This window comes from Schistocerca piceifrons, chromosome 2 (assembly GCF_021461385.2).
Source record: "Schistocerca piceifrons isolate TAMUIC-IGC-003096 chromosome 2, iqSchPice1.1, whole genome shotgun sequence".
Taxonomy (NCBI): Eukaryota; Metazoa; Arthropoda; class Insecta; order Orthoptera; family Acrididae; genus Schistocerca; species Schistocerca piceifrons.
In genome coordinates, this window is record NC_060139.1 from 72,129,764 (window position 1) to 72,154,906 (window position 25,143).

At 38.4% G+C, this 25,143-nt stretch overlaps 1 protein-coding gene across 1 annotated transcript in view; it reads left to right on the forward strand.

Annotated features, from left to right (window-relative positions):
- Nucleotides 1–21,590, forward strand: part of LOC124776639 (26S proteasome non-ATPase regulatory subunit 7) — a 57,775-nt gene extending 36,185 nt beyond the window's left edge. The window contains exons 3-5 of the mRNA XM_047251729.1: nucleotides 8,677–8,855; nucleotides 10,082–10,285; nucleotides 20,798–21,590. Of these exons, the coding sequence (XP_047107685.1) occupies nucleotides 8,677–8,855; nucleotides 10,082–10,285; nucleotides 20,798–21,103 (689 nt within the window). The 3' untranslated portion in view covers nucleotides 21,104–21,590. The remainder of the gene's footprint in view (nucleotides 1–8,676; nucleotides 8,856–10,081; nucleotides 10,286–20,797) is intronic.
- The last annotated feature ends 3,553 nt before the right edge of the window (nucleotides 21,591–25,143 follow it).

Consider the following 25,143-nt stretch of genomic DNA (forward strand, 5'->3'; position numbering starts at 1 on the left):
TAAATGGGATTCTCTAAGTTTACTGTGCCAACACAGAGAGAAAACTATGACTACAACCCGACTTTGCGATCTATTTATGTTTTCTGAAATAATATGTAAAGAGAAATTAAATATGTAATAGTAAGAATTATATACGCTCTCATACACGTATTTAAAGGATAATCTATACTAAAATAACAGTTCTTTGAATCTAAATAAACTATTGTTACCAGAGCACAAAAAGTCGTGCATCTTGTCTAGTGCTGGACAGGGCAGTTGTTAAACTGTGGCTCAGTAGCAATTGATATTTGGTTAATTTAGCTCATAATGTTTCTTTAATACTCCCGGTATGTTTCTCTTATTGCAAATATCGCTTGGGAAATAAATGAACCAATTTAACACACAAACTACTTTACAAAATTTTCACAGTTCTTAATTTTGTTGTAAATTTATTGACTTAGTCTGCATTTAATAAGATAGGACCAATGTTTGAGATGAAAGACTGGAGGACCACATAAACGTAAGTGAGAAGTTGCTGAAACAATCTAATTATCTGCTGCAGAGTACTTTTAAATAACTGGGACATGGATGCAGGGCCATGTGAGGAACTATGGTCAAGGAACTGGACCCGTCTTGGGTAGAAGTTGGCTCAGATACCTGCCCAGCTCTTCCTATTTAACCTTAAGAAGATATACAATCTATGTATAAAAATGAGACAAGTTAAAACATTTAAGAACAGATAGAATACTGTATAATGATATGTGTATAGTTTCTGTTCGTAAACAAAATAAATTTACTTAAGCAGCCCCAAGATAGATAGTAATATTGCACAATCATATTGACATACTCTATTAACTGCTCAGCAATATTGTGCAGTAGTACTGTGGTTTGGAGTGCTGGATGATAAAGACATGGTTGCTGTGATAACTATCTACATCTACATTTACATCTACATCCATACTCTGCAAGCCACCTGACGGTGTGTGGCGGAGGGTACCTTGAGTACCTCTATCGGTTCTCCCTTCTATTCCAGTCTCGTATTGTTCATGGAAAGAAGGATTGTCGGTATGCTTCTGTCTGGGCTCTAATCTCTCTGACTTTATTCTCATGGTCTCTTCGCGAGATATACGTAGGAGGGAGCAATATACTGTTTGACTCTTCGGTGAAGGTATGTTCTCGAAACTTTAACAAAAGCCCATACCGAGCTACTGAGCGCCTCTCCTGCAGAGTCTTCCACTGGAGTTTACATATCATCTCCGTAACGCTTTCGCGATTACTAAATGATCCTGTAACGAAGCGTGCTGCTCTCCATTGGATCTTCTCTATCTCTTCTATCAACTCTATCTGGTATGGATCCCACACTGCTGAGCAGTATTCAAGCAGTGGGCGAACAAGCGTACTTTGACCTACTTCCTTTGTTTTCGGATTGCATTTCCTTAGGATTCTTCAAATGAATCTCAGTCTGGCATCTGCTTTACCAACGATCAACTTTATATGATCATTCCATTTAAATCACTCCTAATGCGTACTCCCAGATAATTTATGGAATTAACTGCTTCCAGTTGCTGACCTGCTACTTTGTAGTTAAATGATAAGGGATCTATCTTTGTATGTATTCACAGCACATTACACTTGTCTACATTGAGATTCAATTGCCATTCCCTGCACCATGCGTCAATTTGCTGCAGATCCTCCTGCATTTCAGTACAATTTTCCATTGTTACAACCTCTCAATACACCTCAGCATCATCTGCAAAAAGCCTCAGTGAACTTCCAATGTCATCCACAAGGTCATTTAAGTATATTGTGAATAGCAACAGTCCTATGACACTCCCCTGCAGCACACCTGAAATCACTCTTACTTCGGAAGACTTCTCTCCATTGAGAATGACATGCTGCGTTCTGTTATCTAGAAACTCTTCAATCCAATCACACAATTGGTCTGATAGTCCATATGCTCTTACTTTGTTCATTAAACGACTGTGGGGAACTGTATTGAACGCCTTGCGGAAGTCAAGAAACACAGTATCTACCTGTGAACCTGTGTCTATGGCCCTCTGAGTCTCGTGGATGAATAGCACGAGCTATTATACTTTGTTGCATGCAGACAAAAAATTTAACAAAAAATTGGTTCAAGGAGTGATAAAGATCACTCGAGATAACTTTCGGGGGAATTGAGGTTGAATGAGGGAAGATTATCATACTTTTTTTGTGTGTTGATAACATTTGGTACATTACTGGAAATGACTCATTCCACATCCTTGTGATTTAGCACAGTATGTACTTACAGAATTTGCAATAAATAAATCAATCATTTTCTCCATATATTGGTCTCTCTATAGATATGATGAGATAAAAGAAATTATTTAGGTAGTGAAGGGAGACGAAAATTTAATAGCCATGAGTGACTGGAATTAAAGAGTAGGAAAAGGGAGAGAAGGAAACATAGTAGGTGAATATGGATTGGCGGTAAGAAATGAAAGAGGAAGACGTCTGGTAGAATTTTGCACAGAGCATAATTTAATCATAGCTAAAACACTCGGTTCAAGAATCATAAAAGAAGGTTATATACATGGAAGAGGCCTGGAGATACTGACAGGTTTCAGATAGATTATATAATGGTAAGACAGAGATTTAGGAACCAGGTTTGAAATTGTAAGACATTTCCAGGGGCAGATGTGGACTCTGACCACAACCTATTGGTTATGAACTGTAGATAAAAACTAAAGAAACTGCAAAAAGGTGGGAATTTAAGGAGGTGGGACCTGGACAAACTGACTAAACCAGAGGTTGTACAGAGTTTCAGGGAGAGAATAAGGGAACAGCTGACACGAATGCGGGAGAGAAATACAGTAGAAGAAGAATGGGTAGCTCTGAGGGATGAAGTAGTGAAGGCACCAGAGGATCAAGTAGGTAAAAAGATGAGGGCTAGTAGAAATCCTTGGGTAACAGAAGAAATATTGAATTTAATTGATGAAAGGAGAAAATATAAAAATGCAGTAAATGGAGCCAGCAGAAAGGAATACAAACATCTCAAAAATGAGATCGACAAGAAGTGCAAAATGGCTAAGCAGGGATAGCTAGAGAGCAAATGCAAGGATGTAGAGGCTTATCTCACTAGGGGTAAGATAGATACTGCTTACAAGAAAATTAAAGAGACCTTTGGAGAAAGGAGAACAACTTGCATGAGTGCCAAGAGCTGAGATGGAAACCCAGTTCTAAGCAAAGAAGGGAAAGCAGAAAGGTGGAAGGAGTAAATAGAGGGTCTATACAAGGGCGATGTACTTGATTACAATATTATGGAAATGGAACAGGATGTAGATGAAGATGAAATGGGAGATAGGATACTGCGTGAAGAGTTTGACAGAGCACTGAAAGACCTGAGTCGAAACAAGGGCCCGGGAGTAGACACCATTCCACTAGAACTACTGATGGCCATGGTAGAGCCAGTCCTGACAAAACTCTACCATCTGGTGAGCAGGATGTATGAGACAGGCGAAATACCCTCAGACTTCAAGAAGAATATAATAATTCCAATCCCAAAGAAAGCAGTTGTTGACAGGTGTGAAAATTACCGAACTATCAGTTTAATAAGTCACAGCTGCAAAATACTAACACGAATTCTTTACAGATGAATGGAAATACTGGTAGAAGCTGAACTCGGGGAAGATAAGTGTGGATTCCGAAGGAATATTGGAACACGTGAGGCAATACTGACCTTACGACTTGTCTTAGAAGAAAGATTACGGAAAGGGAACTTACGTTTCTAGCATTTGTAGACTTAGAGTAAGCTTTTGACAATGTTGACTGGAATACTCTTTCAAATTCTAAAGGTGGCAGGTGTAAAATACAGGGAGCAAAAGGCTATTTACAATTTGTACAGAAACCAGATGGCAGTAAGAAGAGACGAGGGGCATGAAAGGGAAGCAGTGGTTGGGAAGGTAGTGAGACAGGGTTGTAGCTTCTCTCCGATGTTATTCAATCTGTATACTGAGCAAGCAGTAAAGGAAACAAAAGAAAAATTGGGAGGAGGTATTAAAATCCATGGAGAAGAAATAAAAACTGTGAGGTTCGCCGATGACATTGTAATTCTGTCAGAGACAGCAAAGGACTTGGAAGAGCAGTTGAACGGAATGGACGTATAAGATGGACATATAAGATGAACATCAACAAAAGCAAAACGAGGGTAATGGAATCTAGTCAAATTAAGTCGGGTGACGCTGATGGAATTAGATTAGGAAATGAGACACTTAAAGTAGTAAAGGAGTTTTGCTATTTGGGGAGCAAAATAACTGATGATGGACGAAGTAGAGAGGATATAAAATGTAGACTGGCAGTGGCAAGGAAAGAGTTTCTCAGGAAGAGAAATTTGTTAACATGGAGTATAGATTTAAGTGTCAGGAAGTCGTTTCTGAAAGTATTTGTATGGAGTGTAGCCATGTATGGAAGTGAAACATGGACGATAAATAGTTTGGACAAGAAGAGAATAGAAGCTTCTGTAATGTGGTGCTACATAAGAATGCTGAAGATTAGATGGGTAGATCACATAACTAATGAGGAGGTATTAAATAAAATTGGGGAGAAGAGGAGTTTGTGGCACAACTTGACAAGAAGAAGGGATCGATTGGCAGGACATGTTCTGAGGCATCAAGGGATCACCAATTTAGCATTGGAGGGCAGTGTGGGGGGTAAAAATTGTAGAGGGAGACCAAGAGGTGAATACACTAAGCAGATTCAGGACGTAGGTCACAGTAAGTACTGGGAATGAAGCAGCTTGCACAGGATAGAGCTGCATCAAACCAGTCTCAGGACTGAAGACCACAACAACAACAACAACAACAACAACAACATAGATAGGTGCTTGTCCCCCTATTAAATTTCTGCGGATGCTCATATTCCATCAGAAAACAAAATAACAGAATGAGTTCCACAGTTCCACAAAGTCAGTGCTTATCTATTTTGCTACAATACCTTGCTGCTGGCAATTCTTCCGAAGACTTGAAATAACAAGTGCAGTTTCACCCTAGACTATTTGAGACGTGCACCAAATTATACACAGAGATAACTGTCTACATATACTTTCATTCATAACTTTTCATTAATTTATTTTTTTAAAAAATCTTTCTTCATAACCATTCCTTACATTTTCTGAGCAACTAATCAAACGATTCGCCATTCATAAGTCTTCAGTTTTTGTACTCATCTGCCCTAACCTTCCAGACTGCTGGCAGTTATTTATACATTTTGATGCACTCTATTAATAATGCACTTGTTTTGTACTCATTTTCCACATTACAATAAACCTAACATAGTTTAATGTAATCTCCGTGGTTTGTGTAGCATGTGAGAGACTGTCAAGGATATTGTCAGTACTGCTGCAGCCTGCACAATATTTCGAGGCTGCACAATCGTTTTCCAAACTTTTTGATATTCTCGATATTTTTTGCACAGCCTCTGTCTCACTCCTAGATGGTCAATATTATTGTGAATCTAAGAAATATTGTCAGTATTATTGACCATCTAGGGGCTGCATTACAATTGCGCATATTCAGTTGCAAAAAGTGCAGCTTCCATTAAAACAAAAATAAAGAAATACCAAACGAGCATTGAAAAGGAGAAACTTTTGGAAATAGACAAAAACTTGGTCAAGGGTACCAAACTCTAGATGTCTGTTTCAAAAAAGAGAAGGGCAGAAGTGGGTTAAGCAATACTGAAAATTGTAAAATACTAGCAAAATATTTTCGTCACCTTCTGAACTGTCCTGAACCAAGTCATAAATTGGAATTCTCAGATATTAATGAAAATTTGGAAGGCAGTTTACCACCAACTATAGAATAATTTGAAATAATTAAAAGCCTCTAAAACAACAAAGCTAGTGGAGAAATTCTATGACAGTTGAACTTTTGAAGTGGTCCTTGCCAAATAAAGCAAATGAATTAAATTTACTCTTTGATGAAATATGGAAAACAGAAAAAATCCCAGAGGAATGGAAAGTTGCCTTGATACCCCCAAAAGAGATAATATACAGGATGTAAACAACTACAGAGGGATCTTTTTACTGCCAGTGGCATATAAGGTATTTTCCAATATTTTATTAAGCAGAATAGACACAGCTCTAGACAGTCATTTACGTGAATATCAAGGTGGTTTTAGGGAGGGAAAGTCATGCTCAGAACAAATATTTAATCTCAGGTCAGTAATTCACCACAAATTACTTAATTCAAAGGACATTGTAGGTATGTTTGTGGATTTCCAAAAGGCTTTTGAGTCTGATGACACAGAAACTATAGATAAAATAGTTTGAGAATTTGGCGTAAAGTTTAAACTGGCAAACCTAATTCTGAAACCCCTGCAGATACAGTATGTAAAGTAAAATTCATCGGAGAAATTTCAGTCTTTCACAATAGAAACAGGTGTTATACAAGGTGACAACCTACCTCCAGTTCTTTTTAATGGTGTTTTAGAGAAAACAGTGAAAAAAATGGATGAAAATCCTATTGAACTCAACATTTTGCCAATAAGGTTAGGAAGAGGACGCGAAAAGATCGAACTCTTGCCTTTCCAGATGATTTTTCTATACTATCCAAAAATGTGGCATCTGCTATAACATAAATAAATTTCCTGGAAGAAATAGCCAGCAGAACTTGCTTAAGAGTTTCTGCTGAAAAAAATTAACGAACATTAAGGATGTTCCAAAATTTCTGGAAACACACTGGCAAATAAAAAATCAAGTATCTAGGGGAGATAATCCAAGAAAATGCTTTGGAAAATCTGCGATAGAGGAAAAGTTACATAAAGTGGGAAAACATGTGGTGTCACCAAAGACCTCTACAATCCAAAAATACAAAAATAAGGTGTAACAGCACAGTAGTGAAGCCAGAATGCCTATGTGCAAGTGAATGCCTGACATTACACTATAACTTAGATAAATTAGGAGTACTAGAAAGGCAGTTTATAAGGAAAGATTAGGACCACAAAACACAGCAAAAGGTTGGAAATTATGAAGTAATGCTGACATATACCAAAATATAGAAAATATTTCATACATAATGAGAAAAAGAAGACTCATGTTCTTTTGACATTTATTTTGAATGCAAGGCAGTAGATTAACTAGTAAGATTGTCAAATACTTGTAAGGTAAGAAGTCCACAAGAAGTGTGGTAAGTGAACGAAAAAAGGATTTAGAAAGAAGCAGTATAAAAACAGGAGGCATAAACAAGAGAAGACTTTTGGGAAAAATTATTGAAAATGAAAGGACTGCAAAAAGACTGGTTCAAAATGGCATGAAGACAAAAAGAAGAAACACAGCAAACAGATGAAAGCATGCTGCTAGAAAAGAAAGGAACAAAGAATGAAGGATTGAAATTGGAACGTGGTCTTCAGATGGCTTATTAAGCCACTTTGGTACAAAATGAGGTTGAATCAATTGGACTATTGGTACATCTCCAAAATCATATATAAATAGCTACGGCATTTGCTCTCTCTCTCTCTCTCTCTCTCTCTCTCTCTCTCTCTCTCTCTCTCTCTCTCTCGCTGTTTGTGTGTGTGTGTGTGTGTGTGTGTGTGTGTGTGTGTGTGTGTGTGTGTTTACAGGTAATTTGTCAGTAATCTAGTGTTTTTAATTTGAAATTTTGTTCAACAAATCCTCATGTGGCATTAGTGGCAAAGTAGCTTGAAGGGTTTGTAGTGTGTTAAGCACCCTGTTCACTATCATAACAATTCATAAACTTTTAATAGGTTTGTCAAATATTTGACTATGTATGGCACTATTTGACATGTTTGTCAAACATAGAGCATGTTTGAGAGAAATTTCAATTGAAAGCAGATTTGGCATGATGGTGGACATTGCTTGTTTTGATGTTTTGCCATGCATGGTTAGCAAAGAAGAGTTTTATTACAGTTTATCTCACAGTATCATAAGTTTCCACAACTATGGAAACTGCAATCAACATAAAAACAATATAGCACTGGCAGTTACCAAAATGATTGAGGTGTTGCATCCTTCCCGGCCATATATTACACAGGAAAAGGTCAAGAAGAAAATTAATATCCTATGCACAGCATTAAAGTGGAAGTGCAATAAAATAAAAAATCAGAGCTCTATGGTTCTTCCACAAATTATGTCTATGTTCCCACACTGTCGTACTTCAATGAGCTGTCATTAGAAGACCAAGTGGAAGACCGTACTTACGTTGTCTTTTTCAATGTGAGGACAAGGTGACTCAATTGTTAAAACTTTGACTGTACATTTGGAGAAAATTGATGTCATAATCATGTTCTGAGTGTAATTTTTTCTTTGGCATTTTTTGTGGGTATATTTCTCTCTCAACTTCAATTTTTCATGGTTTTCTTTTTTATACGAAGTACTAAAGTCACCACAAGAAATGTTTTGTCTGGATTAGTGGCCATTCCAACTACTGTCAAAATATTTGTTTCAAAAATGAAGTTAAATTGACAAACTTTGTTGTTACATATACAGGCTTGTTTGACAAACTTGTGGATAGAAAAAAGTGACAAGCTTGTGTGATTGTGTACTGGCTGCATTAACATCTTGAAAGTCCAAGGAAAAGAGCTATTGGCATTGAAGAACATTCCTGTATTACACAAGCTTTTGCTCTGTTCAAAAATTTGGTTAATTAAATAAGCAGTCAACCAATATTTACATGACAAATTTTATTTTTCTAAATCTCTTTACAGCTAGGGAGAAGATTGTTGGGTGGTACCATACTGGACCCAAGCTACATAGAAATGATGTTGCAATCAATGAACTCATTCGGCGTTACTGCCCAAATTCAGTCCTAGTGATAATTGATGCAAAGCCAAAAGATCTGGGTCTCCCAACAGAAGCATACCGTGCTATTGAAGAGGTTCATGATGTAAGTAGGAACACTAAAGTATGAAGTGATATGTTTCAGGGAATATAAATTTAATATTAATACGGTTAGAAACATATGTATATAATGATTTATTGTTATTACTGATATACTTACGTCACAGAAGAAATCATTGATATAAATTTTATGTGAAGTATTCTTCAGCCCCAGTTTGAGTATGTTATTGCCCTCTCATAAAATGAGGTTATATAATACACCACATTTTTCTTGTAATACTTTATCCATAAACATCAGAAGAAAGAAAGTAAAAGTAACATTATCAGGCGAATTAACAGTTACCATGTTCCACTTTGTGTAGCATTAGACACTTTTTTATAATGGAATAATATCTATTATGATCTTATTTCTATCTACATTACGAAGTTAAATGAGAAAGAAATATTGCTGTGACTGTCCAACATTTGGAACTCAGTAATATTTTGAAATATTATAAACCAGGCTGATACATGCAAATGTGTAAAAGAATTCACCCATTACAAATGATAAAATTGAATACAGCTTGTAGGCAGAGGAAAATGAACAACAGATTACATGGTCTTGGTGACCCAGGATGGTATAGTCTGCCTTCTGTTTTGTGTACACAGTTATTGAAGGAATCTGCTGTAGCTGAAGATGTGCTAACCGTCAGCAGTGATAAAATTCACTTCATTAACATGTACATTTTGGTGGTAGTTCAGTTAAAGTACTTGTTTATTCTGAAGAGCAGTTGAATATGTAAACATATTACAAAGCTTAACATATTGGAAGAAAGTTTATAGATACAATATAATTAACGTAGTACTCAAATCACTGAAGGCAGATGTGGGATGATACCTTTGACAAGGCCATTGCCAATTTCCTTTCATATCCTTGTCCATTATGAGCTTATGCTTCATCTGCAGTGAAATTGAGGAGACATTAAACTCTTACTTCATTCATCTTGTTCTTTCTTATTGCATGCCGTGTATAGGGACTTCTGTTGTGTTATCATGTAAATTTCCACTGTCCTTTCTTAGCATAACCCCATACTCAACATTTCGCTCACTTTCAATATCTTTTGTATTGTATCTATTTTGACTAGCTATAAACATTGTATGTTTAATAGTAAGCATCATATTCTACATGATTCAGACCAGATTATTGTTCTTAATTTTAAGTAGCATAGCAATTATAGTGTGGAAAACTGTCTGATGCAATAATATTAATATTTTATTAACGTTTCTTTCCAGGATGGTTCTCCAACATCCAAAACATTTGAGCATGTTCCAAGTGAAATAGGTGCAGAGGAAGCTGAAGAAGTTGGTGTGGAACATTTGTTAAGAGACATTAAAGATACCACCGTGGGCACACTTTCACAGCGAATTACTAATCAGCTCCTTGGACTAAAGGGACTACACTCTCAGTTGAGAGAGATACGTAATTACCTAACCCAGGTATGTGTGCCTAAATTTTATCAAACTGTGACTATATCGTCTTTGCTTTAGATTTGTAGCATCACACTAACTCCATGTTTCCTGACTAGCAGGCTTTTCCTAACTACCAGGCTTGACCTTGCAAATGTCACTTGATCTATTTGATGTGTCAAAAAGCAAAACTTTTTCACCAACTTGTCTTAATTTTTTTCTTGTTACATATGTGTGGGGTTCTCTCATATGGGTTTTCCTTCTTCATAGTAAATTTAAATCTCAACTGTAGTAGTTGTCCTCTGGGCCTCTGTTTCTTAGTTGTATCTCATTATTTGGAACTTGATTGATATTTGTTTGTCACTTGTTGTTGTTATAGAAGTTTGTGTATAAGTGTGAAATACATTATAAAAAATCATTCATCTGAAAGGGTGAACCATTGTTCCTCAGAACCTCTGGTGTCCTGGCCCATTGACTTTGAAAACCCATCAGAGATCATTGAACTCTACCTAGGCCTCTAGGCAGAGCTGCTACAACCACAGGTGCTAGCATGTCCTGTCACGACGCCACACAACGTCTTCTGGCCAATTGAAGCTCACAGTCACCCTTTTAAGTTCTGCCAAGCAGTGACATGGGTCTCAGTGGTGTTTTTGTGTTGCTATCATTTCATTATCGTAACACACCATTGGTTTTCTGTTATTGGATTTCATCTATAGTACCATCAGCAAGTGTCCATTTTCCTCATTGTTTGTTTGTGATCCACTGCTGATGTCCCAAGATTGGTCAGTCCAGCCTCAGTGGGTTTCTTTTAAGTTGTTCAGACATTTGGTCGAATCTGTAGCAAATAATTGGTGACAAGGTAAAAGGTTAACAGAGTGCCACAGAAGCAAGGCATGTGAAACTCTTGGAACAGCAGTGACTGTAACTGCAGCAGCAATTACAATAATAATTCCAGCAGTAGTTTCAGCAACAATATCAGCAGCAAAATGAGTTGCCCCATCAAAAAATCTAGCTAGTGAAGGATTAGCAGCAGATACAGGGTACCCACACAATACAGGCAGTGGTCACTTAACAGGTGGAGAGCCAAACATTCTCATTTTCCAACATTTCACGACACTAAAGAAGATTGGGACACACATTTATAGTCACTGGAACATCACTTTACTGCCTTTCATGTTGCTGATGACAGTCTGTAATTGTCACTTTCTTTGTCTTTAGCTTCCCAGAGATGTTTTTCTTTCTTAAGACATCGTCTTCTCTCTCAAATCCAGGTGGTCTCAAGTTCGAGGAAATGTGCATGTTAGTTTGTAATTATTGTTTGCAGAGATTCCCTGTGGTCACATTGTGACTCAAACTTTATCAATAGCTCAAATAACCTGGACATTCATATTGTTTCTGGTTGACTGATTTATAAACTAGATGACCTATCATTGGAAGATATTTTGACAATTTCACACTTGTTTGAAATTGCACAAGCCGAAAATGAGTTCGTCATGGCCGGGCTCAAAGTATCAACAGTCCTTATAACACACTGTTCCCCAGGAATGTAAAATGCCAATAAATTACTTCAAAGACAGGACACCATGATTCATCAGTATCAGATTTATTAGTTGCTTCTGAAAAACCAGTTGTGCCCTGTTAGCAAATGGGGACTTCAGTCATCCCTAGACTGCCTCACGGCTCACCCATCTGCATAATGTCTGGATAGTTGGGTACACTGCACCCTTTGTGGAAAAGCCAGTCGCCATAAATAGTCAGAGCAGTCAGAGTTAGTTCCTTACATGCTTCAAGGAACAATGTCTAAACTTCAAGGCAGTAGTACCCACCAGGCTATCCTTTCATGAACGAGCTCTATGTAAATGTCACAGAATGAACAAAGACATAGGTTACCAGATGGTTACAGTTTTGTTGGTAGTCCTACAAATGCCTGCTCGACTAGGTTCTCGAGGATTAACCCCACACTCCTGTAAGTTGGCAGTACATGGTGACAGTTCTGTTTTCATCTAGAGTCAATTCAAACCAGCTCAACCTGCAAGCACTATTTGTTCTCAATAAACATGCAACCAGAAACATTTTCGGTCTGGATGTAGTTTGCGTTCTCCATCAATGAGGAAGTACATGTTGCCTCTGATGTGGTACTCTCCATGAACATGACAACCTGTAAGCTGCATTTGTGCCTCTGTTCAAATCTGGCCAGGGGTGTGCCACAGATTTCCAGGCTTAGATACCTAGATGCAACATGGCCCATTCCAGTCTCCATATGAACGGCTTTTAGGCAGGAACTCTGTCAAGTCCACAGGGCTGGGATGATTGCTGTTAAAACAAGCACTGGGGCCATGTTCCTGTTTATAGGTAAGAAACTCGGTGGCTACCTTCGGCTATGTGATGGCTCTAAATTGACAGTCAGTGCTCAGGCACAAGTAGAAACCTACACCTTACCACATCCAGAAGACCTCACAGGGCTTGTCAAAGGAGAATAGTTTCCTAAGATTGACCTAGCAGACAAATATTTGCAAGTTCAAGTAGATGAGGAAACACAAAACATCATAGTTGTTCATACCCCCTCCTGTTTGTGCTAGCACTTGACTTTCGGGATATCTTCCACTCGTGCAATATCTGAGAGATACCTGGAACAATTAACCTTGTCCATTTGTGTCTGCACAAACCATCTGAACAACTTAATTGTCACAGGAGCTACATGCTAAGAACACCTATGAAGCATTTTGCACACTATTTATTACATTACGTGATACATTGCTGAAGGGCTACTTAGACAAAAGTTAGTCTTTCGGAGGGCAAGTTGAATACCTCAGGCACTTGCTAAACAGGTACCCTATTGCAGTGTAGCAGTTATCACTCCCGTCACCTGCACTCTAAATGAACTATATTCAAAGTCCTTCCCACAAGTGGCCCATATCATGCAACTGCTAAACCAGTTGCAGAAGAAACTTTTTCAGTACACACGATTGCTGCTTGTGAACATGTCTTCACACAGTTAAAGCATACTCTGCACTTAGCAACCTTGCACCATTTTCACCATTGTGTTGACTGGTTCACACTGCAGAGGCCACTCCATATGGCATTGGTGCAATGGTGGCACATATCAGACAATGACTGTACTGAACAACCCATCACCTTTATGTCAAAGATGCTGGTACACTACTCACAGGTAGAAAAAGATATGTTAGTGATTGTCCTTACAGTGTAGTAGATCCATGTATACCTGTTTGGGACTAAGTTCATTATGATCATGGACCGTAAACCACTGGTAGCGCTATTGACTTCCAGTCTTCTAAACTGAACAGCACTATGCCTCCAACACTATGTGGTACAATTATACAATTAGGTAAAAGCCTACAGCACAATACACACATGGGAACTCTCTATCTCGCCTTCCTGTGGGACCAGAAAGTATTATGTTTCCACATTGATGCAGAAAGGACAGACCTTGGAAGAATTTCCTTAACAGCTGCATCAGTTGCTGCAGTCACACACCCCGACTCAATCTTACCATAAGCCATGCATTATGTACTCCACGGGTGGCCCCACATACATTTCAAACACAAATCAAGAGCTCCAGACCTGGTACCACTGTGTTGTAACCGCAGCATCCTTTGGCTACAGGTTTTACAACTACTTCGTGGCCACTAGGGAATGTCGTGGATGAAAGCTCTAGTGATATGACACTCTTACTGGCCAAACTTAAACAGAGACTTGGAAACAATGATGTGAAGCTGCTCGGCGTGGGCTCAGCATCAGGCAGCATCCCTGTCCCCAATGTTTTGCTTACTGGTCCCCTCCCCCACTGCCACCCTCCGGACTGCACCACCACCAGTTGTATGTCCTCAACATCACATCCCTCCAACTAACCTCAGACCGCATTTATTTGGACTTTGTTGTCCGATTTGTGAGCTTAATGCTCATATATGTTAAGTATGGAGTCAGCCACAATCTCTCTTAGTTCAGATTCTAGTTATCGAAGGCCTTGCCTGAACTATAATATTGGACAGTAGGTTTCAGACAATTGAGGACATCAATTAGTTGGCCATTTCACCCACCCTCCAGTTGCAAAGCAGAGCATATGGTGCAAACATTTAAGCAGCGAATATTGAAAGCAGTGGGAACTACCACCACTATCACAAACATCCCCACCACAACAGCAGAACTGATACTGTACCTGAGTATGTACAGGACAAGAACCACCCAGGACTAGAGTCTTGTGGAACTCCTCTGTGGGAGATGACCACAAACGTTTTTCCATCTCCTGGCACCAGGAACCGGGACCTGGCAGTCAGGGTGCTGCTCACTGGGAACAGTAGTATGGGCGCACTCCTGTGGAGAAAGACGTACAGACACTGTAACAGTCTGCTACAAAATGGTGAGATAAATTAAGGATTAAATGTGAATTTTGTGTTTTGCTTCAAATTAGTTAAACTTTTTTGCCAGTACTGTTGTAAATAGTAGCGGATGATTACTTAGTTTTGTCTTTTGTTTTGTAGTTGGGGTGACTGTTAAAATTTTTCTTCAGTGCAGATAAATTAAGATAGAATTTACAGGATGTCATACATGCACTTTAACAAAGTATGTAGACTGAATTTTGTCCGTTTTCAGGCTGTATTAAATTCTAACACCCCTCAGGAATATCAGTCCTGATTTGCTCCACATGCTACTTAACTGAAATAACTTGAACTAACACACTCCCATACCAACTCAATTGTACTAACTCCACATGTAATAACTTGTACTAATTTGCTTGGGCTCAGGCACCTGGTTATTCATAAAGGTAACAATGGCAGTTCTTTACAAACGTTTATACATTTAAAAATTTTAATGAAACACAATAGCACATTTTACATTAAACTGTGTTACACGTTAATGAACAATATAATCAGTACACACAGATTAATTACATAGTCATGAAATATGTGATGTTTGCTTCAGAAAAGAAACAGTTATAATCAGAAATAGTATTTCTAATTACAGATGTATATGTTGAGTGTAAATATGAAATGACAAGATTTACTTCTATACGTGTCATCCTGTATATCATAATTTAGTTACTTTTAGTGTAAAAATTGTTTCAAATTACTTTTGAATCATAAAATACAAATATGCATTCATTTTTAGTCCTTAAATTTTCACCTAAAGAGTATCTGAATAATAATAAACTGTTATATTCATAATTAAACATCGTAAGTAAAGGGCAAAAACATAAACTTTCATAGAATGAGATTTTCACTCTGCAGTGGAGTGTGCGCTGATATGAAACTTCCCAGCAGATTAAAACTGTGTGCCCGGCCGAGACTCGAACTCGGGACCTTTGCCTTTCGCGGGCAAGTGCTCCCGAGTTCGAGTCTTGGTCGGGCACACAGTTTTAATCTGCCAGGAAGTTTCATAAACTTTCATGTTTGACTGTAAACCAAAATGTGGCTAATGTAGTTTCCAAGGCAAAGAATTGATCTCTTTATTGTGATGTGTCTGAATCTGCCACATTACAACACCAGTAATTCTGGTGAATGCTCTTGGCCAGTCCATGATGTCAGTTCAGACATTGAAGGGTTGTTTGGAACATCGTCATACAAACCAACTCTATCCATGCTTGCCACCAACAGTGATACACCCTAACCAGAAAGCCCACCATTGCCAGTCCCATGACATCATAGATTTGACTTGTGCCTAAGAAAACCAGAGACTTTTTCATTGGACACAGACATGGAGATCTCTTTGCATTCTGTTATCACAGTCAACAACACCAGCATCACCACATCCAAGCATAATGTCAGACTTTCCCACTTCCTTGCTCCAGTCTGTGGATTTAAGTGCAAGACACTATCTGTACCACCAGTTCACCTTGTGAAACATTGCCCATGACACATCCAATTGTACACACCCATTCAAGGGGGCAGATATGATACTCTTGCCCGACAACTTTGAAAAAGCCCATTGGAAAGCATGGAAATTTTACATTGGCAACTAGGCTGAACTGTTACAGCCATAAGCACTACTAGTGCCTGTTGTGGTGCTGCCCACTGTATTTCACCAGCCAGTTATAGCAGTACTAAAATTACCACCATGCACTGATATGGGACTAAGTGGTGCATTTGCTTCGCTATTGTTTCATTGTCATAACGTACCATCGCTGTCTCAGGTTATCACTCTACAGATCATTCTTTGGACTATTTATCTATAGTACCATCTCCATTCAGCCAGTTTCCTCATTGTATTTCTTTCTTTTCACACTTGGCAATCCACTGTTGATGGCTCCAGATCAGCCAGTCCAGCTCATGGCGTTTCTTTTAACTCGTTCCCGACATTTGATCAAATATTTGTCATAGTATAACAAACAGTGATGCGTAAGGTCTGATCAAGAAACACTGTTTCAATTGATTTTACAGTGTCAGTGGCTTTACTAATAGTAAATACACACTACACTGCCTTTTACTTTGCTTCCATACTTTTTGGTTTTGAGAACAAATTTCAAGAAAAAATGTCTCAGATATAAAGGGCTTTTCTTGATGCAAGCTGTTGTTTTAACTTAAGTAATGCTGCTGCCACCGCCGCCATTATTACTACTACTACTACTACTACTACTACTACTACTAAAAGTATTACCTAGCAAACCAACCCGAAGACCTGGCAAGAGTGACAGCACCGCCATGTTTATGCTGGAGAAACAGGGAGTGGAGGCTATACAAGCATACACTACAGTATCCTTAAAAATGGAGCTTTGCCACATACTACTCATCTGTACATAAGCATCTAACACAGCACGACAAATTTAGACGGACACTTTTGTTTTACAATAGTCTTGACACCCACAGAATAATATGTTTGAATTCGCAATTTGTTTGAATAAACCACTTGTCACTTTAAATATGCCTCATGTTTTCTTAAAAATGTAGTGTAGTTTGCTTTTTTTAAACTGTCGCTTTGTTCATAACTGTTCATTCCGACAAATGTTTTCTACTCAGTACTTCCAAACCAATTGATCAATTAATATTTCGTTCTTCCTTAAGTTAGAGTTTTTTTGTCCAGTTTTCACCCCTCTTTTGTCCATCAAACTTTAGCAGAAAACCAGCGACGTTATTTTGATCAGAGGTCATTTGGTCTATGCCAGTTTCTACTCAATAATTTTATTTGGTAATTTATAAAGTAATTTCTTTTTGTTACAGAAAAATCTTTCCACTACGTAATTATTTTTAACATGCACCTGACTGCATAATTATTCTTCCTATGGTTTTGGTATTAAATTATTCCTTGTACAACTCTCCATTAAGGAAATATGATGTTTTCCTTGTAGGCTGTAAATAGGAAATCAAAATATATTTTTGGCTTATTTCTCTTGGTAATCTGTTTCAAACCTGCTTTGGGGCATACAACAAAAGAAAGTATTTTTAAATGTAACTTTTTTCCCACCTACTGCACGTACACTTGAATACTACAGTATTCCCCAACTTAAACTATTCTTGGCCTTTCCTAAAAATAAGAAATAAAAGTAGTTTTTGCCAAGACCAGTTTTACCCTATTTCTTAAATACTGAAGCAAAAACACATCAACTTCTGGTGTCGATGTCTCACAACTTGTTGGTATCTCCAATTAATTGGGTAAAAATCATGGTGCATGCTCAAAGCAGTCTTTTTTTTTAAGTAGTAAGTACTATTATTTGTGGCTTCCTATGGTTCCAAAGTATGTACTTACAAATTGAAAAGATTTTTGTGTATGGGGTTCAGTATTGGACACTGCCTACCACATCTCAGACAATTCGGCAAACATTAACAATAGCAACCATTTTGCCATCCAAATACCACCAAGTCTACTTTAGCACTTGTTCACCTACTACCACAATACCAAAAGAAAAAGCAACCACCATTCTCATACATACAGTGCTGCCTAAGGATTAGCTACCAATTCTGGATAGTGATTTATACAATTATTTACTGAATAACTTTCCCTTAAACACACATCCAGGCCTATTGAAGATGTAGTTAACTTTGTGGTAACTGATGATCACTATTTCCTCATCAGTATGGTATTCCATTGCCCAGATTTGATATTGCTGTTATAAGTAATGATTTTCTCTCTTCTCCCATAATCTTGGAGAAACAAAAGAAACTGAAAAATATATTAATTTGAACTAGACTACTGAGTACAGAAATCTGTTTCCAGCTGTACTCCAAGGAAAACACTTCTCTATTACTGATTAGATTACATACCTTGCTGATCAACACACCTTGTCAACTCCAAACCAAAAACTCTGCTGTTCTAAAAAAAAAAAAAAAAAAAATAAATAAATAAATAAATCTGATCCTGGGTACAAGCTACAAAAGAATAAGGGATCAGCATTTTTGCACTTTTTAAAAATTAGTAATTGTATATAATGGCTGGCTGTTTTCTTTACAACAAACTTTGATGCTGTAAGAACATATTCCAACTTTATCCATTCTTTGTTAATTCAGAGAGGCTGGAGGCTCCTGATGCCCTGTAAACATGTGCAACATTTTAATAGCAATGTAATGAAAAGGATAGTTGCTACTCAATAGCACAGATGCTGAGTCGCAGAAAGGCACGACATAAAGACTGTCAGAAAGTTAGCTTTCGGTCAACAAGACATTTGTCAAAAATAGACAGTACACACACACACACACACACACACACACACACACACACACACACACACACACACACACACGGTGAGTAGCAACTATCCTTTTCATTATGTTGTTGCATTCCATCCTGGATTTTTCAGCATTATAATAAAATGTTCATATTAATTCATAATTACAATTCACATTATTTAAACAACAAAATTATTATTATTATTAAGTTTAACCTTTATCTATATGTAAACTTGTGCAACACCTTTTGTACAGGACTTATTATTCTCTTTTTGATCCATCACGATTACCGTTCAGTTCGTATTTTCTTGCAAAGTTGGTATTTCCATGTATTGTTCATAAAATCACTAAAATTGATGCCTAATAATGTATGTAACTCTCCCTGTTTCCTAAGCCTCGCCAGTTCTGTTTTCTCATCCTACATCTACATCACATCTACATCTACATTGATACTCCGCAAGCCACCCAACGGTGTGTGGCGGAGGGCACTTTACGTGCCACTGTCATTACCTCCCTTTCCTGTTCCAGTCGCGTATGGTTCGCGGGAAGAACGACTGTCTGAAAGCCTCCGTGCGCGCTCTAATCTCTCTAATTTTACATTCGTGATCTCCTCGGGAAGTATAAGTAGGGGGAAGCAATATATTCGATACCTCATCCAGAAACGCACCCTCTCGAAACCTGGCGAGCAAGCTACACCGCGATGCAGAGCGCCTCTCTTGCAGAGTCTGCCACTTGAGTTTATTAAACATCTCCGTAACGCTATCACGGTTACCAAATAACCCAGTGACGAAACGCGCCGCTCTTCTTTGGATCTTCTCTATCTCCTCCGTCAACCCGACCTGGTACGGATCCCACACTGATGAGCAACACTCAAGTATAGGTCGAACGAGTGTTTTGTAAGCCACCTCCTTTGTTGATGGACTACATTTTCTAAGCACTCTCCCAATGAATCTCAACCTGGTACCCGCCCTTACCAACAATTAGTTTTATATGATCATTCCACTTCAAATCGTTCCGTACGCATACTCCCAGATATTTTACAGAAGTAACTGCTACCAGTGTTTGTTCCGCTATCATATAATCATACAATAAAGGATCCTTCTTTCTATGTATTCGCAATATATTACATTTGTCTATGTTAAGGGTCAGTTGCCACTCCCTGCACCAAGTGCCTATCCGCTGCAGATCTTCCTGTATTTCGCTACAATTTTCTAATGCAGCAACTTCTCTGTATACTACAGCATCATCCGCGAAAAGCCGCATGGAACTTCCGACACTATCTACTAAGTCATTTATATATATTGTGAAAAGCAATGGTCCCATAACACTCCCCTGTGGCACGCCAGAGGTTACTTTAACGTCTGTAGACGTCTCTCCATTGATAACAACATGCTGTGTTCTGTTTGCTAAAAACTCTTCAATCCAGCCACACAGCTGGTCTGATATTCCGTAGGCTCTTACTTTGTTTATCAGGCGACAGTGCGGAACTGTATCGAACGCCTTCCGGAAGTCAAGAAAAATAGCATCTACCTGGGAGCCTGTATCTAATATTTTCTGGGTCTCATGAACAAATAAGGCGAGTTGGGTCTCACACGATCGCTGTTTCCGGAATCCATGTTGATTCCTACATAGTAGATTCTGGGTTTCCAGAAATGACATGATACGCGAGCAAAAAACATGTTCTAAAATTCTACAAGAATCCTTCTGCCTTTCCCTTTAACCCGTCTGTTGGAAGGAGCCATTGGCTTTGAAAGCTTGTCCATTTCTATATCTTTTGTATGTGTTTTCCCTTGCCACCATTTGGTGAGTTGATCTTTTATCTAGCCATGTAATATAGCCGTACCATCATATAGACCCATTGCTTTGTTAGGTTTTAACATTTTTAGAAATTATTGATTTAATCTCATGTACATTTTCCCTCCCACAGGTTGTTCAGGGGACTCTCCCAATTAATCACCAGATAGTCTACCAGTTACAAGACATTTTCAATTTGCTTCCAGACATAAGCCACGGAAATTTTGTGAATTCTTTATATGTGAAGACAAATGATCAGATGTTAGTTGTATATCTTGCAGCTCTAATACGTTCCATCATAGCACTTCACAATCTTATCAACAATAAGCTAACCAACAGAGATGCAGAAAAGAAGGAAGGTAAAAAAGATGATGTGAAAGACAAGGATAAGAAAGATGAGAAGAGCAAGGAAGATAGCAAAACGGAAAGTAAAAAGTGATGTTTGTAGACTTAGTGTTGATGAATATTTTGTTTGTCAACCACTTTGAATTGTATAGGACAAGTGTTCTCATGTGTTAACATGCAAGACTACAAACTCGCCAATACTTAAAACTGAGTGACATTTCAGTAGTGTCGCATAACTGCTATTAGCATCGTGTGTGTTATAACACTATGAAGAGATTAAAAGTCCAACATTTTGCTATTTATTTTATAACTAAATGTTTTGGATGTTCTGGCAGATTTTAGTTGATGAACCTTGGTGAGTGAAGCTAACATACCTTTGTTAACTTTTTAATGTTTGATATGACTAAAATATAACATCATTCACTATGTATTTTTGCAGGCTGATGGTTCCCAGTAAATGATCTCTGAAAAAGTTTGTTCATTTTGTGTCTATTCTGGACCTCTGTAAATTGTATTACTGTTTGCACTGTTAAAAATAATGACATTTAATAAAGAAGATCTATGAATTTGTACAAGTTAAATTAAAACTGTATGTAATGTTTCATTAGTATTCTCAAACCTGAATCCTACAGCAATTTTTAGCATATGCCACAAAGTAAAAGTGAATGGAATTACAGTAATTCCTTGCTATATTTGGACTAGTGTGTTGAAAATGTTGCTGTAATTTGGGCTGAAGTTTACTGCCCACTGCTGCTCTTTGTGCAGTGTAGAGTAGATCATTATTTGACTACGGTATATTGATAAATTTCACTTATGGACCGTCTGACAGCAACTGAATAAAACACTTACGCGCAACTGAGGAGGACAGGACCACAAAAGTTGAAGATATCATTATTTGAGGTTGGAGACAGCAAATGGGATGACACCTGTATGCCAGAAAATATGAACTGCTCACATGATTGATATAAGTAATACTTTTGCACTTACTTGTAATGTAGAAATAGTCATTAAGGCTTTAATATGAAATAAGAGATATTGATTGTCGCGATACTGATCTGTAACTTAACCTGAGGTCTATGTTAGGTTGAAAGTTGTTAGTTTTATACGCCTAATGTGTGAAGCAAGTGATATGAACAAACTGAAAACATTATTAAATTAATAGAAGTGTGACTGCCAAAAATTGCTGTGGGCCATCCACATGCTATGATGATAATTTCTTATGTGCAGGTTGGAATATCAAAAATTACAAAAAGGAAAGATTATTACCCACTGTAAAGATGACACATTAAGTAGCAGAGAGGCACAACGAAAAGACTGCAACACACAGAACTTTCAGCCATATCCTTCTTCACAAAGGAAGGGGAGGGGTGCATGACTGCACGTGCACTCACACACACACACACACACACACACACACACACACACACACACACACACACACACAGCTGTCTCTGGGTGTCGTGGCCAGACTGCTTTTTCGTTGTGCCTGTTTTCAACTCAGTGTGTCATCTTTAAGATGAGTAGCACTCTGTTTTCTTTTCTTTCTTTCCTTCTATTTATCCCAGAAAAAGATATATTCCCTTGCTCCCCGACATTGACTTACTGGTGCTTAGACCATTAGTATTGCCAGGTTGTTGTCACGTTAGAAACTAATAGTTACTTTCTAGCAATCTAAGTAAAATCTCTCTTACACCATGTATACTCCATCATCTTAATTCCTAAGATTGTTCACAACAAACACTACCTCACATGCTTAAATATAATTGCTAAGTAGTCTAGGATTTCTCCTGGATGGCCTGGTAACAGGTTTGGATAAAATGTCTTATTATGTGATGTATGAAGGCCATTGACAATAGTAGGTCTTTGCCTTTTCTATACCGGGTGATCAAAAAGTCAGTATAAATTTGCAAACTGAATAAATCACAGAATAATGTAGATAGAGAGGTACAAATTGACACACATGCTTGGAATGACATGGGATTTTATTAGAACCAAAAAAAAATACAAACGTTCCAAAAATGTCCGACAGATGGCGCTTAATCTGATCAGAATAGCAATAATTAGCATAACAAAGACAAAGCAAAGATGGCGTTCTTTATAGGAAATGCTCAATATGTCCACCATCATTCCTCAACAATAGCTGTAGTAGAGGAATAATCTTGTGAACAGCACAGTAAAAAATGTCCGGAGCTATGGTGAGGCATTGGTGTCGGATGTTGTCTTTCAGCATCCCTAGAGATTTTGGTCGATCATGATACTCTTGCGACTTCAGGTAACCCCAAAGCCAATAATCGCACAGACTGAGGTCTGGGGACCTGGGTGGCCAAGCATGATGAAAGTGGCGGCTGAGCACACGATCATCACCAAATGTGTGTAAGAGATCTTTCACATGTCTAGCAATATTTTATTTTATTTTTTGTTCTAATAAAACCCCATGTCATTCCAAGCATGTGTGTCAATTTTTACCTCTCTATCTACATTATTCCGTGATTTATTAAGTTTTCAAATTTATACTGACTTTTTGATCACCCGGTATATAAACACATAGGTGTCATGTGAGTGGGTTGCAAGTAGGGTTCACTTCATGTTTGCCTCTTCTTGTTCAATTTAATATCTTGAATGCCTCTTGTGGAATGAAGGAAAATTTGTAGTATTCTATTGCAACCATTGTATCTTCAGCCAGGTAAGTGACTCTCCAAAAATGCTTTGTTTTCTGTGAATATACATTAACAATAAAAGTCACTGAAATTAATAAAATTGTTCTGCTCAAGTTCGACTAAATTTGTGGGTGAATTCCTAGACTTGTTTAGAAACCTCCAACTTTCTACTACAGTGTTTCTCCTCATGAAATGCATTCATGGACATGACAGAGAAATTAATAGTCCTCTTCTGGGTGCTGCAGGAGTCAATAAACGTATTGACGTCATGGACTTCTTCAGGTAACATCATCACATGCTTGCAAATGCAGAAGCTATTTTATTTGCTATGTGACCAGCAATAGTTTCATCAAACATATAACAATGAGCAGATTGTGATTTGTGATTAGTTACAGTGTCCACAATGACCATTTATAGAAAGCTGCCCCCCCCCCCCCCCTCATTATTGCCAGTTTTTTGCTGAAGTTCCTGCATGTCCCATTTCTCGCAAGGATCATTCTTGGCCCAATGGAAGGACATTAAAATTTTTGACAGATATTTTATGATAGAAAAGTCTCATGTTTACAATATAGGAAATGATTGATTGCTACTTACCATAAAGAGGACATGTGAAGTTGCAGAGAAGCATGAGGTAAGGGATTAAGAGCAGGAGTTGTGTGTCGTCCATCCTTACAGAAGCCCTGCTCCCAATCTCTTACCTCATGGCTCATACCCCTGTAATAGACCTAGATGTAAGACCTGTCCCATACATCCTCCCACCACCAGCTACTCCAGTCCAGGCACTAACAGCCCATCAAAGGCAGGGCTAACAGTGCAACGAGTCGTGTAGTCTACAAGTTAAGCTGCAACCACTGTGCTGCATTCTATGTAGGGATGACAACCAACAAGCTGTCTGTCCACATGAGTGGCCACCGACAAACTGTGGCTAAGAAACAAGTGGACCACCCTGTTGCTGAACACGCTGCCAAACATGATACCCCTCATCTCAGTGATTGCTTCACAGCCTGTGCCATATGGATCCTTTCCACCAACACTGGCTTTTCTGAATTGCGCAGGTGGGAACTTCCCCTGCAATACATCCTATGTTCCCATAACCCTCCTGGCCTCAACCTTCATTAGTCGCTGTCTTCATCCATCCAGCCTCTTCCCTGCTCCCATTCTTACACTACACAGTTGTCATTGCACCACCACACCCAGCCTTTTTTTATTTTATTTTATTTATTTATTTATTTCTCTCCTTTTCCGCTACTTCCCCCCCCATCCCCTCCTCACCACTCCCCTGCCTGCCGCCCAACCTGCAGCATTTCACTGTCCACCATCCCCACCATACTATCCCTCCCTCCCTGCCCCAGCCTTCTACTTTCCCCCCCCACCCAGTCGCCAGTCCCATCATGCACCGGTGCTGTTGCTCGTAGTGTGGTTTCAGTTGCCCGAGACTGCAGTTGTGGTTGCGAGTTGCATTTGTGTGTGTGTGTGT